At 38.2% G+C, this 21,559-nt stretch overlaps 1 protein-coding gene across 1 annotated transcript in view; it reads left to right on the forward strand.

The window, feature by feature from the left end:
• retreg1 (reticulophagy regulator 1) overlaps positions 1 to 21,559 on the forward strand; it is an 87,514-nt gene that overhangs the window by 2,840 nt on the left and 63,115 nt on the right. Inside the window, exon 3 of the mRNA XM_069909288.1 lies at positions 5,186 to 5,216. Coding sequence (XP_069765389.1) covers positions 5,186 to 5,216 — 31 coding nt within the window. The remainder of the gene's footprint in view (positions 1 to 5,185; positions 5,217 to 21,559) is intronic.

A 21,559-nucleotide genomic window follows, 5' to 3' on the forward strand; every position in this document is an offset into this window, starting at 1 on the left:
GTACTAAAACAGGTAGGTTTTGGAAAGGATATTGTAATTTAGGCAATATATCCATTAAAATCATCCAGAATTTTCTGAAGCAAGGGAATATAATTCAATTTATATAAATTTTGTAAGTTATTATCTATCTTAATACCTAAATATTTTATCCCATTAAGTGGCCACTTAAATTGAGTCTCTCTTAACGTGATCATAATTCCCACCCATAAGTGGCATAACTTCGCTTTTTTTCCCAATTAATTTTATAGCCTGAGAAAGTCCTGAAAAATTCCAATTTAGAGAGATTATTCCTACTATTTGAGACAATATGACTCCTACTCAAGGAAAGATTTATTTTGACTTCAGCTCAATTTTAGAGTAGGATCATATGAATTGAATTGAAAGTGAGAATTTTATTAAACCATTCACCTCTTCTATTGACCATTTATATGCCAGATAACCAAGAGATGGTTCATAGGTGGTGCTTTAATACTTTGCTGTTGAAAAGGCTGGGTTTTGTAATTTTATTCAGAATCAAATTAATATGTTCTGTGAGACTAACTCTGACTCAACTGTGGACAAATTTTTACTTTGGGACAAGTTAAAGGCATATTTAAGGGGCCAAATTATTAGTTATTCCTCTTGGATTTAAAAAGGAAATAAGAGGGAAATGGATGAATTGGGAAAGGAGATCATAATTTTGAAAAGGACCTTCAACAAAGAGTCTCTGTGGAAAAACACAGAAGACTAATGTGTAAGAAGCTCAAGTACAATACATGCATATAGAATGGAAAAAAATGATCACAAAATCTAAGCAAAGGTACTATGAGCTAGGGGAAAAGTGCCCACAAAGGTCATCTCCTGGCAGATGAAATCATAGCAAGTTTCGAGGATGATAATGCAATTAAGTCAAACCCAGGCAGGATCTCCTAAAAGTTAAAGGACATAAATGAAGCTTTTAAACAATTTTGTATGAACTTGTATGAATCTCAATCAGTGGGGAGGGTTTGAATAACCTAGATCAAATTGTGATAGGAAATTCTTTTCCAAATTTGAATCGAGAAGAACAGAGGGGTTTAAATGCTCCCTTTAATATATGTGAGATAGGAGAAGCTTTGTTCTCCTTGTAAGTTAATAAAACCCCAGGAGAAGATGGGTTCCCAACCGAATTTTATAAAGAATTTAAAGATTTATTGATACCTCTATTTATGGAGGTACTAGATCAAGCAGTGGCAACCCAGAGTCCTCAGTGGCAATTATTACAGTGATTCCCAAAAAAGATAGGGACCCATATCATTATTGAATATGGACTATAAGATCATTGCTAAAGTTCTGGCAAATAGATTGGCAGTATATTTGCTTAAATTAGTAAATGTGGATCAGATGGGTTTTGTACAGAAAAGGAAATCTACGGACAATGCTAACAGACTGCTGGCACAAACAAGCGATGAATTGAGTATCGCTCTGGCCTTAGATGCGGGAAAAGCTTTTGACAGACTGGAATGTGACTATTTATTTAAAGTTTCTGGGAAAATTTGGACTTGGGAGGTATTTATATTATGAGCCTAAAGCAAAATTAATCACTAACGGTCAAATCTCATTGTCCAGATCTAGTAGAAAAGGTTGTCCATTATCTCCAGCCTTTCCTGGCTATTGAACCATTAGCAGAATATATCTGCCAAGATCCACATATAAGAGGCTTCAGGGTTAACCAGGAAGAATATAAAATCAATCTATTTGCTGACGATGTTTTGATATGTCTGTCAGACCCAGTGAGTTCATTACAAAAATTACAGTTTAAATTGGAACTTTTCAGAACAGTGTTAAATTGCATTCAAATTTTCTGGAGTGCTTGTCAGAATATAATCTTCATGTAAAATGGGGGAATTGTGCTCTGATAGAGGGTTGATTGATAGACATGTAAAAAGGAAGTCAACATGCCTGAAATAAACTGCATTCAAAAATTTCTTTACCTTTTGAGGCTTTCTGTTTGCTTTGCACATAACTGCCTACAAATTTTTGGGAAATTCCAGATGTCCCATTTGTATCAAATATTCTAGCTACTTTGTAGGGGAGTTGTCTGTCTGGAAATAGAATAAAAATTTTGTATGCAAAACAGAAACAATTGAAGATTTAATTGTTTTTTTCTGGTTGTTGGTGCTAACAATAAAGTTCCTTTTTTTTAACGTGTTGTTGTACCACTGAACTGTAACTATTCTACTTTCACTTCTTTACAGAGTAATTGATACAAGAATCGTATATGTCAAATGTATTTTACAACATCAGTCTATATTGTACTGTACTTCTGAACTACAGGAAGAATTTTTCTGCTTGACCTGATCTGATTATATTTTAGATCTTTATATCCAAAACATTTCAATACTAAAACATGATTTTTAAAAAGGGTTAAGTTATAACTTTGGAAATATGCTGCTGCCGTGCAGTGGTGCAGCAGTTACCTGCAGCTCTGGGGACTCGGGTTCGATTCTCATCTCAGATGTTGCCTGTGTGGAGATTGCAGGTTTGCTCTGTGATGGCATGGGGTGCTCCAGTTTCCTCTCACTTCCCAAATTTGTGCTGGTAGATTAATTGTCTACTGTAAATTGCCTCTCAATGTGGTAAATGTCAAAAATAATCCATGGGGAATTGGGAATGAGGGAGACAATATGTTGCAAGACCATAAGTTGAGGGAAAATGGGAGTGCTGGGTTGTTGTGTTGGAAGATTGCATGGATCCTATACCCCTATCAAACACTACAGCACAATACAGGCCCTTCAGACTTCAATGTTCTGCTGATCTATATATTCCTGTCAAATGGCCTTCTGTAAGTTGGTTACTTTTGTGACCTGAGCTATCCATTTCTAAAATTGACTCCAGAAAATAAAGGAAATTGGAGAATTAAGGAGAACCATCTCATTTGTGAAGGACAATATGCCTAGATCATCACTTATTCATTATGACATCATGACATTTTGTGTCAACACAGTGGCTCAAGGCCTCCAACAACTGGCTTGTTGCCTAGAATCACTGATCTCCTACTGTACTATGTGATTTTAGTTTGTTTGGTTACAGCAAGAATCCGAGACATAGTAGGGTGCTGTAAAACACATGCTTTATTAGTCATGAAATTAGATAAATGCTGGGGCAGTCCTGGAGTACACAGTTATTAAAACAATGGTTTAAACAAGTTAACAAGATACAGCAGTGAAACAGACAGTCTCACACGCACACAGTACCACAACACTCGCAACTGGTTTGCACCCAATCTAGGAATCCAAACCGGGAGAAGGGGCTCAATGGCAGCAGAGTGTGCACGGGCATTCACTACCACTTGGGAGTCATGACCATGGGAAGGGTTCTGACTCCAGGTGAGGTGCCATATAGGTGGCTTGGTTTCAAGGGGTGAGATACACACCCTCTAATCCCCGGTTAGTGGATTGGTCTGTGGCTGCTCTACTAATGATTGGTGGTGACACCCTGGTCAGCGTAAGCAAAGGATTTCTATCCCTTGCCTACGTTCCCCTCCAGATGGCATCCAGCCGTGCTGACAGCGACTTGGTGCAGGAGTTGACCACGAGGCAGAGAGAGTGGACAATAGGGGCTGTGGTTTAAATAACCCACTCTGAGGAGCAGGGGCTCCCATTGTATGGAGTCTGACCAATGTCGGCGCATGCACTGGCTGGTGGGTGAGCACGTGCCTGGATGGCCAGGTGGAGAGGCTGGGTAGTGCCTGACAGTGACTGAGTTCTATGTGGCTTTTGATCACCGACAAACTACTGATGACAGCATAACACTTACCCATGAAAATCATTCTTATCTTGATCAGTCCAGTGGCCTGTACTTCCTAAAATAAGACAGGTCCAACCTGTTTGACAGGGTTTAAATTTGAAAGCTTTGAATGTCAGTGAAAAGCTTTGATACTCTATTTATTTCCAAGTAGCAAAATAAAATCACAGCATAAACACCCTGAAACTATGGAACATCAAACTCCATCACTCGACTCTCAGGAGTTTGTACTTGGACATGGAACTCTTATTGATGGGTTATAAGCTGTGCTAAACATTAGGACTTCCATTTTAATGCATGTTATAGTTTGTATTCAAACTATAAAAGCAGGTTAAATTACCTACGGTTTTTCTAACAAAATTGGGCCAATCTTGTTTTAATATGAATGAGGCAAGATTTTGTTTTGCAAAAATAGTGCAAATTTAGTTCTGATGTAACTAAGGCTATTACAATGTGAAAAATGATTTTGTTTCTATTCTGCTCGTAAAAACACTTCCCACCTATTCTTAGAAAATGTAGTGATGAGAATTGCTGAAGTTAAGGTATCTTTCACAAATATTACTGTGTTGTGTAATTTAGAAGGTATAATTTACTACCACTGAGCCTGCACAGGGATATAGGTCCAGACTTATAGAGATCCAACTTCATACAAATTCTTCAATTTCAAAAATGTGGTGGTGATTCTTCATTTGAAAAAGAATCACTGCGACCGAAGAAAGAGTGCGTTTTCATGCCTTCTGTTGGACTTTAACATGATGTCAAATGAACAAACACATTTTCAGTTCTGATTCACATGTTAAACTGTCTGATTAATTAGTGGTGATGTATCTGTTTTAATATAAATTACTTTTATGAAACCCAAGTGTGCAGTCGTCAATTAAAGAATATTTCTAAGTAATATGGTTGATGTGTAATAATCTTGAAACCAGTCAAGATCTGAAAGTATGCTCATCATACAAGGGTTACAAAAGAATGTTTTGTACATTTCATGGATTTGTCATAGCATCCTGGTCACCAGAACTGCAGCAAAGACCAGATGCTGTCAAAACCTTTTGGCAATGACATCCTGAACACAGAATGTGAAATCTAATTAAAATTAGACACTGGCAAATTACAATGTCTCTTTTAGTTTTGTCTTTATTCTTTGGCTTGGCTTCGCGGACGAAGATTTATGGAGGGGTAATGTCCATGTCAGCTGCAGGCTCGTTTGTGGGATCCGGGACAGGCAGACACGGTTGCAGCGGTTGCAAGGGAAAATTGGTTGGTTGGGGTTGGGTTTTTCCTCCTTTGTCTTTTGTCAGTGAGGTGGGCTTTATAATCCTAATGTAAACAGTACTATGATCTTTGTAAGGTAACATTGATGCAACAGTCGTGAAGTTAATTTATTTATTATTTTACTAATACTGTTACTTTTCAATAGGTTGGAAGAAAAGCAAGAGCACTAATGAAAGGTATGTGTAATGAGAAACTCTCCACACTCTGATCTGAATTTCCATAATTTCTTGAGCTCGTGGTCTTTGAGTGACCTATTTACCTTCTTCATAGTAATGTGTTCACATAATTGTTTTCTTTCATTTATCATTCTGCCTCCTGAAAATACTGAGACTATGTGTTTGTAAATAAAAGTTTTGGAAAACAAAGCACACATGAAATGGTAATATAATTGGGCTATGCTGGCCATTGTGATAGGTTAAATAAATTAAGCAAAGAGGTAAACACTGATGTCGACAAGTTGAGCTGAGTTGTCCTATTACATGCGATAAATTGATTTGCCTGGCTTATAAAATAAGCAACTCGATCTTTGATTTTTACACCCAGAGATATAGAATATAAATACAAAAGGAGACCTATATTTGCATAATAAATTTCAGGAAATTAAGAAAATCAGCTCTTACAGGTAGCAGTGTTAGCCAATCTGATCTAGTAATGCAGACTGAGGGTTGAATATTGACACTACCCTGGTACTCTTGGAAATGATGCCATGGATCAAAAGCAAGAGGTTGGTGAAAGAAGAGGTTTAAAAGGGATATGAAGCGAATGTTATTATTTTACACAGAGAGCAGATTCTGTCTGCTGCCAGGGGACATGGTGGAATCAGATACAATTACAATAAAACCCATGTTGTCTGGATTTCTAAATCAATTCAGATTTTGGAATAAATCTGAAATTCAAACAATTGGCAATTGCAAGTAACTGGCAAAAAAATCATGGAAAATAAATGGGTAAAAATACAGAAGTTTAACATTGGTGCACCTTACCGTTAGTTCTCCATTCATGCAACATGCAATCTCAAAGGAACCATAAAATTCATGTACCCAACATCTACCAATCCCTGTAGGTGTCAGATAACCAGGAGTTTTACTTTGTTGAAGAGATTTTTAGACAAGCCCTGAAATTGGCAAAGATGCAGTCATAGTACAAACAAACGGCATTAGGCAACCCACAAATTTGCTGACTGTAAGGGATTTAAGTGCATCAGATTGCTGCCTCAGCAGAAATACTTACATCAAGAAAAGGTGGGATAAATGTGACAAAAAATTTTTTGGCTTGTTTTATAGCCAGATTCTGTGCAATGTTGAACACTGCACCACAACTTGCTCCCTTCCCTCAACTTCACAATGAGGGGTATCTACCACTGTGGTTCAGGCTTGCCTTCTGCACAGGTGGTAACATTGATGAATCCTCCTTCCTCCATTAGCTGATTAAATCTCCCTAATTATGAGTGGATGTGATTGGACTTCTGTGATTTGATCTAATCCACTATCTATATCATGCCACTCTTGCCCATTAACATTAATTTCCATACTGGAATTTTGCCCAGTTGGTCACTTCATTTATGGAATGCTTTGTACAAATTCCTGCATTGATATACTGAACTCCTCACTGAACAACAGCTAAACTCCTGTGATGCTCGTATTCAAGTAAGGCATGTAGCAGCTTATGAAGATAATTTATGCTAAGTTTGAGCTATAAGTTCCATTCTGAATCAGCAACAGCTCCAAATAACATGATGGAGGGTCTCCTCAGAGAGATTTTGACTTAATAAGGACAATGTGTCACTCACTCCTGACACATTGTACAATTAGATGCTATTTTTAAAAATATGATACCATCTTTATCTCTTGGAATTTTTTTCCTTGTTAAAATTTGCATATTCTGAAAGATCCCCTTCAATTGTCTGGTACTGCAAATCAACTGACTGATCCCTTGACCCAATTTGACAATTCATTCTCGTTACTCTGCTTTCTTTCCAGTGATTTGCTTAAAATGCTAAGCTTGGCCCATTAATTGTTCAAGGGCTTGGTTGGATAAAATCAGCAATTACCATTTAGCTTGTTGAACTATTTCAGAAAATAGATTAATATTTATTTATTCATGTGGTTGTGGGCCTGGAATCACACAAAGCTACATTAAAGGAAATGTCCTCATTATATTTGAACACTTCAGTAGTTTCACTGTCAGCCAATACATTTTTTCCAGACTTATTTAAATATAAATTTATATTTCCAGTTACAATGATGAGATTTAAGTCTCAAGATCTTTCAAATTCTTGTATTAACCATAATTTAACCATATTCAGGGAATAATAAATTATGCATACAAATGGTTAGCATATTGCACTCATTAGACAAAAATCAAGGCTTTCAGCACCTTTGTGAATAAGCACTTAGTGAACTATTCAGCTCCAAAGGAAATGCTTGTAACTCTTATCTCAAAGTAATTTAGTTGTTACAAGAGACTATAAATGTAATTGGATTATTTTGTAACATTCACCTAAAATATAATTAAAACCACCCAAGGCCAGGAGTGAGTCAAGGTCTCTAACATCACAAGGCAGTGGTGCTACTATGCCACTGGTTTTGAAGAAGCTTTGGGGAATTCTTTGTACAGGTACACAATCCTTTATCCGGACATCTAAAATCTAGAAAGCTCCAAAAACCGGCATTTTTTTCCTGATGCTGGTACAGCGGAGGGAGAGAGAGCAAGAGACAGCAGTGCGACTAGGTTGGGGGGGGGGAGGGGGAGAGAGAAGGCAGCGCGACTTGGGTTGGCAGGGGGAGAGATGGCAGCGTGACTTGGGTAGGCATGGGGGAGAGAGACGCCAGTGCGACTGGAAGGATGTGGATACGGCAGCACAATTCGGGTGGGCTTAAATCTGGGGCAGCTAGCTTTTGTTCTGAAATCCGGAAAAATCAGAAATTCGGAACACACTGTCCCCCAAAGATTTTGGATAAAGGATTGTATACCAGTACATGGTTCAGGGGATAAGTATATAAGGTGGCAGACCAAACTGGCTGGGTTAACTCCATTGAGGAGCATTTAAAGAATTTTTCATGATTTATTAGATTTCCTTTCAGTTGTAAGAAAATGAACATTGTATGAAATATGTAAACATTGAAGGTATTTGAAAAGCATTTGGCTTTGTTTTTGCCTGTCATTTGAATTTGACACATAATTATCAAAAGTATGTATGTATTAATGTCTTCATTGTGCATTATCCTCTTAAGAATATAAAGTACAGGAATTACTGTTGGCAAAAGAGGAAATATATGAAAAGAAATCACTTGTCAAGGCCTTCAAATGGCTTGTATTTGGGAATATTTATAGAAAGTCTTGTTGAACTTTTATTTGAAAATGATGTATCATTTCAGCCTAAACCACTGGTTGAGAACCACTGCTTTAGACCCAATTGTTACTGAAATATTTTGCCTGAAAAAAATTGTCATTGGCCCATTTCCTTTGGAGTTATGAAACCGTGCACATTAGGCACGATTAAAACAGTGGTTTTCAAATTTTTTCTTTCCATCTACATACCACCTTAAGCAATCCCTTACTTATCACCGAGCATCTATGGCATAGGGAATACTTAAAATGGTATGTGAGTGGAAAGAAAAAGGTTGAGGACCACTGGCCTAAACCAAAGAACCTCTCCAGTGCCTCAACGTGGCTGTGTGCAATATAGATGGAAGGGTCCCAGGTTTAATTCCAGCGAATTGCAAATCTTTGAGAACCCAGTTGGCCACAATTTGTTCCTTCCTGCTATCCTGCCATTTTCTGTGATGTTATTAAATAGACATTGAATGAAATGGAAACATTTTTGATGAAGTGACTAAGGATAGATGAAGGTGGTCAGCAGGCATTTAAGTGGACTTGCAAAAGGCATTTGATACAATGCCACAGATTTATTTGCAAATAGAAGCACATGGGCTTAAAGGCAACTTCAAGTGGCAGAGAGTAGTGGGGAATATCACGATGAGAGCAAAGTCCTGAGAGGGTTGGCGTTGATATCAGTATGATTTTTGTGAACAGTATAGGCAACATTGTAAATAGTGAATAAAATAGAAACTAGAGAGACCCTACAGGATGGTAACCATGGCGGTGGACCAGAGAAAAGCTCAGCAGCTGAGGAAATTTCACAAGTTGCGGTCAAGGATCCCATGGACTGCGGGCCACTGAAGACTGGCTCATGGGAGCCAAGTACTGAAACCAGGATTTGAGAAGGTACTGAGGGCAAGAAGTGTTCTTGAAGGGCCTTGGGTGCTGAAAGCTTCCTGATTGTTTTGTCGATTTGGACCTGGAGTTCAGATGCCGATGGATTGAACAGGAGTCTGTGCTGCTGCTGGAACAGTGGAGGTGAATTCACAGACATTCAGTGATTCTGAATGGACTCTCTTTTGCTTCTCCTTCTCTTGCACTATTCGCGACGTCGGGCATTGATAATGGTGACTGCCTTATGGCAGGTAGAAGGCAATTTTGTGCAATATTGCATGTTCTGTACTATTCCACAGCAATAAGGGAATCTTGAAAACTGATTTTAGGAGGCAGACAGATTGAGTTTTGGACAGACTTGTAACATAATCATTTTAATGTAATTAAGTTGAAGTGACGCATATGACTAGCAACAGAATTGACAAGCAGTATAATCCAAAAGGCATATTTGGAGAAGGAATGCACAAATTTAAGGCGTGTGTAAACCGCAAAATCTTGCGCGTCATATGCAACAAATAAATCTCTGCATTTTTTTGTGTACACTTTACAATGAATAGAACCAGAGAATTTGCATGTTCTGGTTTTAGATTTAAATTCACTGAAGTAGGTTTGAAGAGCATCGCTTCATAATTTCCATTAAATGTGTCAATCACAGATGACAGGGTGCTAGGATTTTTGACTGAAGAACTGAACTTTGTCTGCATCCAGCTCTAACACCATACCACTACCCTTTACTCCCACACTGCCTCTCTATTGCCATAATGTGCTTGATAATCAAGTTCTACGTCAGCCACAGATTTCATTTAAAGTTTTATGAATTTCAAAGTTACTATCATTAATAACTCCTAAATCCTGATGTTTTGTTCTTGATGCCAACCCTCTCTACCTCAAACTGAGTAAAATTGATTGTGGACTAGTTATTTCTTGGGCACCGATTTTCAGATGAGCCGAATTAGGGGACTGTATTCATAGAACCCTGGGTGTCCCATACGATCTCACCTCTAGGAATTGCAACTCCTGAACTTGTACCTCTGCTGTCAGCATGAACTGAAATTTATGATGGAGCTTTCATTACTTCTTCATCTTCTGGCACCTGCTATACTGGCCACATTTCAGTTGCTACCCTATTCAGTGGATTGGCTCCTAGAGTGTATGGACTATTTCTTTCTTCCTTAGTTCATCATCTGATGTCTCTCATCATATAACCACAGCAAAAAGAAAACATCAGCATCTTAATGGGGAGTGTTGTTGGTGCTCAGACAATTCAATGGACTCACGTGAATTCCCATGACATTGTGTACAATCTAGTTGCCCAGCTAATGGAAGGTCATCAATAAGTTGGGATGGGCTACAGAGGATCCATGATGTTGCTGGAACTAGAGGGTTGAGTTATATGGAGAAGGCATATATACTGGGTCTTCATTCCCAAGAGCGTTGGTGGCTGAGGAATGATTTTATGGAAGTTTATACTGAGGAGAAGTACAGGTATGACCTGTTGAGTTTCTCTAGCATGTTTGTGTATTGAAGGGAAATGGGAGTATCTCAGAATCCCAATGCAGTTGCCATGGATGAGTTAGGCTGAAGGGCGTGTTCTGTGCACTCTGACCCCATGACTTTAGTTTCAGGCCAGAAAATATCCATCCTGGTTGTGAGGTTGTTTTACTTGCAGCAGAAATGGAAGAACATTAATGAATGGGTTTCAGTGTGTAATAGAAGCCATGCAGCAATCACTGCTGGTATGTAATGTTAGTGGAACAATGATGTATTTCTGAGTGCAGCATGGGAGATGGATCTGTGAGTGTGGCGTGAACAGTCATGTTATGTATGAGGCTATTGGTTTGATAGATAGAATGTGTCTGACTATTCCACCAGACAAGGTTGTTGAACTCCTGTTCAACACCACGGCTAGATGTACAGAGATTGATTCCTGGCATTAATTTATCTTACTGCTGCACTATCCTCCATACACACCTTTATTACTACTTCACCATACTCCTGAGACCTTGGTATGAAGGGCTTCCATTTAACCTCTTACACCAGATGGATGGTGTTACTGCATTAACAAGTACCCGTGAGTGAAATTTAGGGGTTATGCTATTTAACGGTGTACATACTTTTTCCATGAGAAGTGAGGAATAAGTATGCGCTCCAATGGAATGGTCAAACAGACAAATCATTCAGATGTCTTTTTACAAGGTATTTTTAGTGTTGGAAATAAGGGATATCTCACTCGATTGTTTCACCTAACTAAGGTCAGTAATAACTGCAGATTTCCATAGATTAGAGAAAAGGATGAAAACAACTTGAAAGCATTTTTTGTGTGTGTACTTATGCTTTGGGTTGCATCCCTTTTTCTGGTGGATTTGAATAGAATCCGATAAATACTGGAAGGAAAAAACAAACAAAAGATATGGAGAGCTGGTAAATGGAACTATTTGCATTGGTTTTCAGATGAACTAGTGCAAATCCACTGGCTGAATGTCTCCTGCCACCCTCAATCAATGTAGAATAGTACTGAAACGGGTCCACAGCAGATGTCATCCTCACTCAGTCAGACAAAAGCATCTACCATTATCGATTACAGTTTCAACTTCAGCATATTAGTACCCAACAAACTCATCCTAAAATTATGTGACCTTGGCCTCAGCATCCCTCTCTGCAATTGGATCAGTAACTTTCTAGCAGCAGGCTCCAATCAGTGAGGATGGGTGACAACAGCTCTTCTACAATATTGTCAACACTGGAGCCTCCTCCAAAGCTGTATACTCAGACTCCTACTATACTCCATGACTACATGGCCTAACACTCCTCTAAATCCATCAATGTATTCATGGATCATACTGCCATGGTAGGTAGGATCTCAAACAACAACGACCTAGAGTACAGAAGGGAGATATAAGGACTAATGTCTTGGTCCCAGACAACCTGTCCCTCAGTGTCAGCAAGACCAAAGAGCTGGTTATAGACATCCAGAGGAAGGGGCGGAACTTAACACACAAACTCCCTCCCTATCTAGCAACTCCACCAATAATTTCTGCTGCTTTGGAAAAGAAGCCATCATATTAAAAGACTTCCCATTCTGGCCAAATTCCCTCCTCCCTTCGGGAAGAAGATTCATGAGCATGCAATCACACACCAGTGGTTTCATGGACTGTTCTTTTCTGCCATCATCAGACTCTGAAATGACCCTGAAAGAGTAACATTATATTCCCCTTGCTGTATACCAACTAATTTCTCTGTAACCCTGCCTTTTGAACTGTGTCTTACATGTACTAAGTATGAGATGCCAAATTGGTCTGCTTGCAAAACAACTTCTCAGTACAAAATGGCATTGCATCATAGTACATGTGACAACAGACTTGAAAATATATTTGTTAACGCTTGTACAGTGTGACAGAAGTAGCTGAGATAATTTTATTAATTCCAGTTACAAGCAAGCTGGATTGAGGGCAGTTAAAATCACACATAATTAGTCACCCATTTTTGGAGTCATTACCATCATTGCCTCATGATCATTTCAACAGATGAAAGTTGCTGGTACATGGGTCAATGCCTCCTTGCCATAGTCAAGCTCAGAGCCGACCCAGGAAGAGCCAACTGCTGCAGTAAGAGTTCTCTGGATGAGCACACATTCTCGCTCTGCAACATTTTGGACTTGATGTGTGGTGTGAACACACAAGGCTGATTGTAATTACGCATGGTAATTGCTTACCACATGTGTCACTCCAAACCTGTCGTTTTCCTGTGGAGCAAATGTTTGACATACATTTTAATATCTGGTGAGTGGCCTTGGGATCATGCATTTTTCTACTGCTTTCTACCAATTTCCAGTCCAGAACACTCATGAAGTAACTTGGACCCAGTTATTTAAATCAGCTTGCACATTCTGCACCTGAGAAGCAGGAAATTACTAAGTTTGTGGAGTTTCTCAGAGACATTCTGTTGGCATTTAAAATCCGGCCCAGTGGTGGTAAATTATGCAATGCTGGAACTTGATGACAAATATAGAGAGATGTGACTTTTCAGGTTCTCTGACTGAAAACAAAAACTTTTCTCAATACCCAATTAGATCAATCTAAATTTCAATTATTTGAAGTTTTAAAATCTCGTAAGCTTTTGATTTTGTGATGCAAACATGTAGTTTGAAATTTGTAAGTCATTTTTAGGGATCATCTTCCAGGTTGTGCTTGAAGATTTATTATACTGGCTCTTTAAATAATGCTCCAATAGTTAGGTTGCAGTAATATATATGAAAAGGCAAATTTTGATGATACAAGATATTTAATGTTCTGTGAATTCTGTGTAAATATGCTCAGATATTTAATTGATCATTCAGAAATCTGAATGGCACAACCATCTAAGTTCTTGATATTTTGGAAATCTTTTAAAAAGATGCAGGATTTTCAAAAAATCTTTTCTTTATTTCTGGGAAAAGAAATCATATTAAGCCTCTATCTAAAACTATTATAGATGCTTTTAATTGTTCACATGGTATAATAATTTGAGTTTGGACACATTAAGGTTGGGATTTCCATGATGTATTCTTGGCTCTTGAAATATTACATTTTTTTTGTTTTAAAAAAAAAGTTTAGCTTTACTTGCAGTTGAATACAAGGAAGCCACAGAAAGGTGTTAATACTAATGATGATTAAAATTGATGAAAATGCTTTTTTGCAACATGTTACAAGTATTGATTGGCCTTTCTTTACATGGCTTAATAAACTACCATATGTATTTTCAACTGTTTGGTGAAATAGTGTTCTTGTTTCAACAATAGTGTTTCAACAGTGTTACAGTTAGAAGGTACAGTCTCAAACTTGCACTCAGACTGTAGAACTCCAATACATGGAATGTTCTTGGGCAGATGCATGAGTGTTGTCCAGGACTTATATTCTTGCCACATGCCTTGACCATATTGGGATGGAAATTGGACTTCGTTCTATCTGTTTTACAGGTGTAAAATAAGCACAATGAAGGCCAATTTTCGGAACCAACATCTGACCCTAAGTTGGGTTGGACTGTTCTTCGACACTCCTAACGGCCATCTAAAGTAGGCTGAGGATTCTTAAGCAGCTGCTGTTGTTTAAACAACAACAACCATCAAAAGGTCAGTTTATTATTTTTTTTGGAAAGAAGTATTATCTTGGAGTCTGGAAACTTTCCTGCTTTTCCTGACTCCACAGTTTCTTAATTGCCGTCTCAGTTGCTGCTCCAACTTAGTTCCCTCCCAGGATTTGGACCTTTAATCATTGTTCTTACAATCTACCAAATGTTTATCTTATACTTTCTTAACCTAATTTCATTATTTCCTTCTATTGCGCATTTTTTTGTAGCTACTTTTGTAATCTTTTAAAATCAAAGTACTTGTTTAATATATTATTCTCATATCTTTCTGTGAGTTATTAAAAATTTCATCTCCATGTGATTCCAAGCAATAACTTGTTTTCTTTCAGGTTTTTTAAGGTTTCAGCTTTCTGCTTTTGCTCAACCTTATGAGTATTGATTGGTTCTTATGTATTATCTGATTTTTTGGATTAGTTGTATTTTGTGCTTCATAAAGTCTGATATTTAGTTTCTTATCCAGTGGGTGTCAAAATGAATTTTGACAAATTACACAAATAAGCTTGGTTCATATTCTGTTCCTTTCTTTTGTAAAATTATTTTTTGTTCCAATGTCTCATTTGTTATGAGAACGTAAGAAATAGAATAGGTCTTGTGTCCTTTGAGCTTCGGTAATTCTCTACCTCAAATCCTTGCACCTCGAGTAGTTTAAAAAAAAATACTGATTTCGTACGTGACTGTAGTCAATTGAATATCCATGACCTAATGAGCCAGAACATTACAAAGAATCAAGCCATTAGTTAAAATATTTCTCCTCACATCAGCTCATAGTGGCCAAGCCCTTTTCTTATATCTGTGCTCTTTAGTTTTGAATATTCCATCCTGGGACAATTCATTATCAGAATCTTTAGATTTCAGAAAAGTCACCTCTTATAGATACATCAATCCAGAACAGGTCCTTTGGCCTAACTCATCCTTGATGTATAGGGCTAACATATGAAGGACCAGAGACTTTGCCTCTGGAATTCAATTCTTTTGAACTTATTTAGATTAAGCCCTATAAAGGGGTATGAAACCAGGCAAACCTGACAAGATCTAAGTCAAAGAACAACTTACTGATGAAAACACCTTCTAATACTTTGCTGATGATTGATGGTAATTGGCTAAAATTTATTTCTCCATGTAGATATTCTGGACCAGCTTGGCTTTAAATTTAAAAAAAATTAAATTTAGACATACAGCACGGTAACAGGTCATTTCAGCCCACGAGTCCATGCCAACCAATTTACACCCAATTAACCTACACCCCTGGTACATTTCAAACAGTGGGAGGAAACCGGAGAAAACCCACGCAGATACTGGAGAACGTGCAAACTCCTTACAGACAGCATAGGATTCGGTCCTGATCGGGAGCACTGTAAAGGCATTGCGCTAACTGCTATGCCAACCGTGGCTTGAAGACCAGCTTGTTTTGGGGCACAAATCTTTTGTCTAACAATAATAATCTTGTCATGGTCAATGGTCTGTGCTGTATCCAGTAGTTAGGTCCATTTCTTGATTTCTCATTGATTGAGTGAATTTGCTGAGGAGTGGTTTCTATTAAGGTGAAGTTCATCAAGAGGAACCTAAAGGGTTCATCCATTTGGCACTTTTTGAAAAAGAATCCTATCATTCTGAACATTTGAAGTGTCGTATAGCTCAATAGTGGTGTCCTGGGTTGCTTTTGAATTGATATAGCTGAGTCTCTTTGACCCATTAAGCCAATGTTGTCTCTCTCCCTGAGTACCCAGCCTGCCATTGTTCCCACTGTCCCATCGTACTTCACATGACTACTTGCTATGCAGAAAATTTTTTCCTTGTGTCAATCATAGTTCTTTTGTCATCATCTATTTTTGTCTTCAGTGCATCCACCATTGTATTCATTTTACTGGATCCTTTTTTTTTGAAGACTGTTGTCAAACTATCTCTCAAACCTTCTCCAATCAGACCATAGAATTGAAGTACTTCACGAGGAAGACCATGATGAAAAATTTCTTCCGCACTTCCAGTTTTTCATTCAGGATGGTTCGAATAATTGGATGCAAAATCTGATGTTTTTCAATCATTTAAAATTTGCAATTTAGACGTATAGCATTGTAATAGGCCAATTTGGTACTCTGAGTCCGTGCCACCCAATTTATATCCCGGTACGTTTTTGAAGGATGGGAGGAAACCAGAGTCCCTGGAAAAAAAACCCATGCAGACATGGGGAGAACGTACAAACACCATACAGACAGTGCGGTATACGAACCCAGGTCCAGTCCTGATTGCTGGCGCTATAAAGGCGTTCTGCTAACTGCTATGCCAACCGTGCCATGTTTAATAGAGGATCGACATTGCCTCTTTGCTCTCCTGTTTAATGCATGTATTTTCAAGCTGGGGTACCCTGTGCCTGCTAATCAGTCTTAAATTACCACTTTCAAAGACTTGTGATCATCTTTACTTCAGATTTTTCTATTATTGGAGCACATTTAATTAGTATCCACATTTTATTATTTTCCTATCTGCATTATTAAAAATAATCCCTCCTTTCATGACTTATTTTCCTCATCTTCACATAATCTATTGGTAATGTTGGTTCCATGAATTCAACCAGCCACTATATTTGTAGAATTGGTATTCAAATGGTACCATTTTTTTCTGGCTAAACAAACCGGTTTGTCAGGCATAAAGGCCATGTAAGCAGCATTTGTTTTGAGTTAAACAGTGGGATAAATAAAGCAAAACTTTTAGCTGGTGCAAAGAATCCTGACCTTTGCTATTGAGTTCATTTCTCTCTCTGTCCATTGTCACTGGCAGAACCGGTGTGCTCACAAATTCAATGTACATTGAACTTGAAACTGAGCTCTGTATCTTATCCACCTTGCTCATTGTTACTTCAAGCCCTGTTTGAGCCATACCCATTTTATTATCATACTTGGGCAATAATTCTAATGCATTCTGGAGCAACAGTGATGAGTGGAGTGCAACAGGGATTACCATATACATTAATAATTTGGAAGGGAGACTGAGTAGATCATATCTAAATTTTTTGTTGACACTAAATGAAATGGAAAAACAAACTGTGGAGAGTCTGCAGGGAGATATACTGTGCCCATAATGTTTGGGGCAGGCACTTTTTTCTTTTATTTGCTTCTGTGGCCAACAGTTTTAAATTTGTAATCAAACAATTTGCATGTAATTAAAGTACACATCAGATTTTATTCAATGTTATTTGTATATATTTTGGTTTGACCATGTAGAAATTACAGCACTTTTTATACATAGACCTCTCATTTCAGGACACCACAATGTTTGGGACATTTGGCTTCACAGGTGTTTGTGAGTACTCTGTTATACCTGTACCAATGAAGCAATCAAATATACCTGAGTTAGGCTTGCTTCTCAGCTTTTGATCACTTTTGGAGTCTGTAGTTGCCATTTTTCAACATGAGGACCAGAGTCATAGAAGCCATTATGAGGCTGAAAAACAAGAATAAAACAATAAGAGACATCACCCAAACCTTAGGATTAACAAAATCAACAGTTTGGAACATCATGAAGAAGAAAGCTCAGTAATCGCAAAGGCACTGGTATTCCAAGGAAGACTTCCACTACTGATGACAGAAGAATTCTCATCATAATGAAGAAAAATCCCCAAACATATGTCCCAACAGATCAGAAACACTCTTCAGGAGGCAGGTGTGGATATGTCAATGACTACTGTCCACAAAATAATTCATGAACAGAAGTACAGAGGCTGCACTGCAAGATGCAAATCATGGCAAAGGTGGTATACTTTGGATCTTGGACAGTTATTTTATGCCTCCAGAGTTTGCTCTTGCCATCACTCGAATAGAGGTTAATCTTGGTCTCATCTGTTCACAAGACTTTTTTTCCAGAATTATGCAAGCTCTTTTAAATACTTCTTGGCAAACTGTAGTTTGGCTATCTTTTCTGTGGCTAACTAGTGGTTTGCATCTTGAAGTGTACCCTCTGTATTTCTGTTCATGGTCTTCTGCAGACAGTAGTCATTTACATATCCACACCTGCCTCTTGTCCAAAACATCATGGAGCCCTGAAATGAGGGAATTATTTATAAAAGGTGCTGGTCAAACATGGTCATGGACAGTACATGGTCAAATCAAAATGTATACAAATAACCTTGAATAAAATATGGAATGTGCACTTTAATTACATGTGAATTGTTTGATTACATATTGAAAACTGTGGAGCAGTGTCTTTGTCCCAAACATTATAGAGGGCACTGTAGATAGGTTAAGTCAGTGGGCACAGGTCTGGCAGATGAAGCACAATGTTACTCAATGTTAGGTCATCCACTTTGGAAGAAAGAAAATCATAGATCAGAATATTATTTAAATGGTGAAAGATTGTAGCACGCTGCTGTGCAGAGGGACTTCGGAGTGCTTCTGCATGAATTGCAGAAGGTTGGTTTACAGATGTGACAAATAATTAAGTAGGAAAATGGAATGATGGCCTCGATTGCTCAAAGGATTGAAATTGAGAGCATGATGGTGAAGCCATACTTGGAGTACTGTGTGCAGTTTTGTTCATCTTACTTGAGAAAGGATATGCTGGATTTGGAGATGGTGCAGTAGAGATTCACCAGATTGATTCCACAGATAAGGAGGTGAGCCTTTGATGAGTGATTGAATTGCTTGGACTTTTCTCACTGGGAATTCAGAAGAATGAGAGGGATCTTATAGAAACATATAAAATAATGATTAACCAGATGTTGTTAATGAAAGAAAGTTGTTTTCCCTGGTAGATGAGAACTTGGGGACATGGTCACAAGATTTGGGGGAGGAGATTTAGGACAAAGGTGAAGGAGAAATGCTTTTCCCAGAGAGTACGGGTGCTCCCTTACTTATGATGGTCCAACTTAAGATTTTTCAAAGTTTAAACGGTTGGAATCCATGCTTTCAATTTCAAATTCCGATACGTTCCCACACTTGCAATATGCGGAACACTGCTCATGATGCTGGGCAATGGCAGCCATCAGTACAGTATACTCAACTATGCTTGCAGTCTCAATGCTTCAAACATTCTTCATTCCAGTGTGCTTTTCACTGTGCACATTAATGTTTTTTTCTGTGTGGAATAAAGGTATTCAAAATTTAAGTATTCTTTATCAACTCACAATTTTTTAGACTTATAATGTGCTTTCTGGATGGAACCCACCGTAAGTTGAGGAGCACCTGTAGTGAATATGTGGAATTCTCCGTCCAAGGTAGTCGTAAAAGTTGCCTTGTTAAATATATTTAAGACAGATTTTTGGATAGCAGGGAATATAAGTGTTCTGGGGAAAATGTAGGTGGAGTTGAGGCCATGCCCAGAGAAGTCATGATCTTATTAAATGGTAGAACAGGCTTAACGGTTATTTGTCTAACTCCTACTTCTGTTTTTTTATGTTAACTTCTCACCTTCCCTTATCTAAAATGTTGCTGCCCTTATCCTTAACCCGCATTGCCCACTCACCTTGACATTGTGGTTTCTGACATTGTTTTTCTTGCAGAGAGTGCATCAAAACCGCGCTAGTCTTGTGCTTTACTTTTAGTAGATCAGTCAAACAATACAGAGAGTTTTGCTCTCAGCCACAGAGACCCAGGGCATTTTTACACAGAAACTTCGAAATTATTCTGAAAAAATGAGCATACTTATCTCCGGTATGTCCTGATGTGGTCGTTTACACAGGGGCACTTTTTAGGACACTTTTACACAGCCTTTCTGTGTTGCGAGTTTGTCAGAGGGGGATCGTCGTAATCATGAGACCTGTTTCTTATGGAGTGGCTGTGGTCAATTTACACTGCAGCCAACCCTTAAAAATGTGCAGGGGCCCCAATGAAAAAATTACAGGATGGAATTTACACAATTCCATCTCTATGTTTTTACGCTGCCACCAGAGCCAAATATTTCCTGAAATTTTCTGCACTTCAGCGGCTGTGTAAAAGTGCCGAGTGCTCTACTTGATGCACCACTCTGCCACATATGGGGAAATCTGGTCCCATTTGTCCTTCACCCTGTAGCAGCTTTCATTTGACCATTGTTACCTCTTCTTATCAGGTTCCAGCACTGGCAGAATTTGTCTCCACTTATTTTTTAAATTTTATTTATAACATGGTAGAAGCCAATTCCATCCATTGAGACCCATGTTGCCCAATTCCTCCCAATTAACCTACAATCCCATACATTTTTGGAGGATGGGAGGAAACCGGAGAAAATGCACACAGGTCACGGGGAGAATGTACAGATTCCCTGCAGACCATGCTGGATTCGAACCTGGGTTGCTGGCACTGTAATAACATCGTGCTAACCATGACTCGTTTGCCCTCCACCCTACATGACTTGTACTCTTACATCAGATCCCTTCTTTTCTGTTTCTTCTCTCTTTGGCAACTGTCAATCAACTGTCTTTGCTTGTCAACTTTACCCCTCCCTGGTTCACCAGTCCCCTACTGGCCCCCTCCAACCCTTCTCACCCTTTTTTACTTGCTATTTCCCCCTTGCACTCTCAGTCTTGATGAAAGGTTCCGATCTGAAATGTCGAATAATCTTTGCCTCTCACTGTTGCTGCTTGATCCATCGAGTTCCTCCAGCAGATCGTTTTTTTACTGGGTATGTATTTTCTGTTGCGATTTTTAAACCTTTGCAGTGTTTTCATACCCTTTTTCAAAATTGTAAATATTTACATATATAACTTCATTCATTCAAACAATTAAATGTTTAAAATGGTTGGCTCAGGTGAAGAACAGTGAAGAAAGAAACAATACAAATTTCTGAAGGGGTAGTGTCACTGGTTGGAATTCTGCCCTAATAAATCCATTAGTATTCTGTCTGATGTCCTCATATTTTGAAAGAAACTACAAGGTGAAATGATTCTACAGAATGAAAGGAGGTTGTGGAGAGAATAGAAAATGTTTTTGAACTACCATAAAGTGTTTGCAAAATCATACTAGATTTTTATTGTAAAATCAAATTTTTGGTTTTACTGATTTTTAGAAGCTCAGTGATGATTTAGTTGTTGCAGAAGTTTGTTATTTAGCTTCTCATGACTATTCTGCAATTTAGTAAGATCATGGGTGATCTTTTACTCAGCATTGCATTCCATCACTAATCTTGTATCAATGATTCCTTTACTATGTTAAAATCTATGGATGCTTGTCTGGAATTTATTCAAAAACTAAAGCCTCCACCGTACTCTTGA

The sequence above is a fragment of the Narcine bancroftii genome, chromosome 1 (genome assembly GCF_036971445.1).
Source record: "Narcine bancroftii isolate sNarBan1 chromosome 1, sNarBan1.hap1, whole genome shotgun sequence".
Taxonomy (NCBI): domain Eukaryota; kingdom Metazoa; phylum Chordata; class Chondrichthyes; order Torpediniformes; family Narcinidae; genus Narcine; species Narcine bancroftii.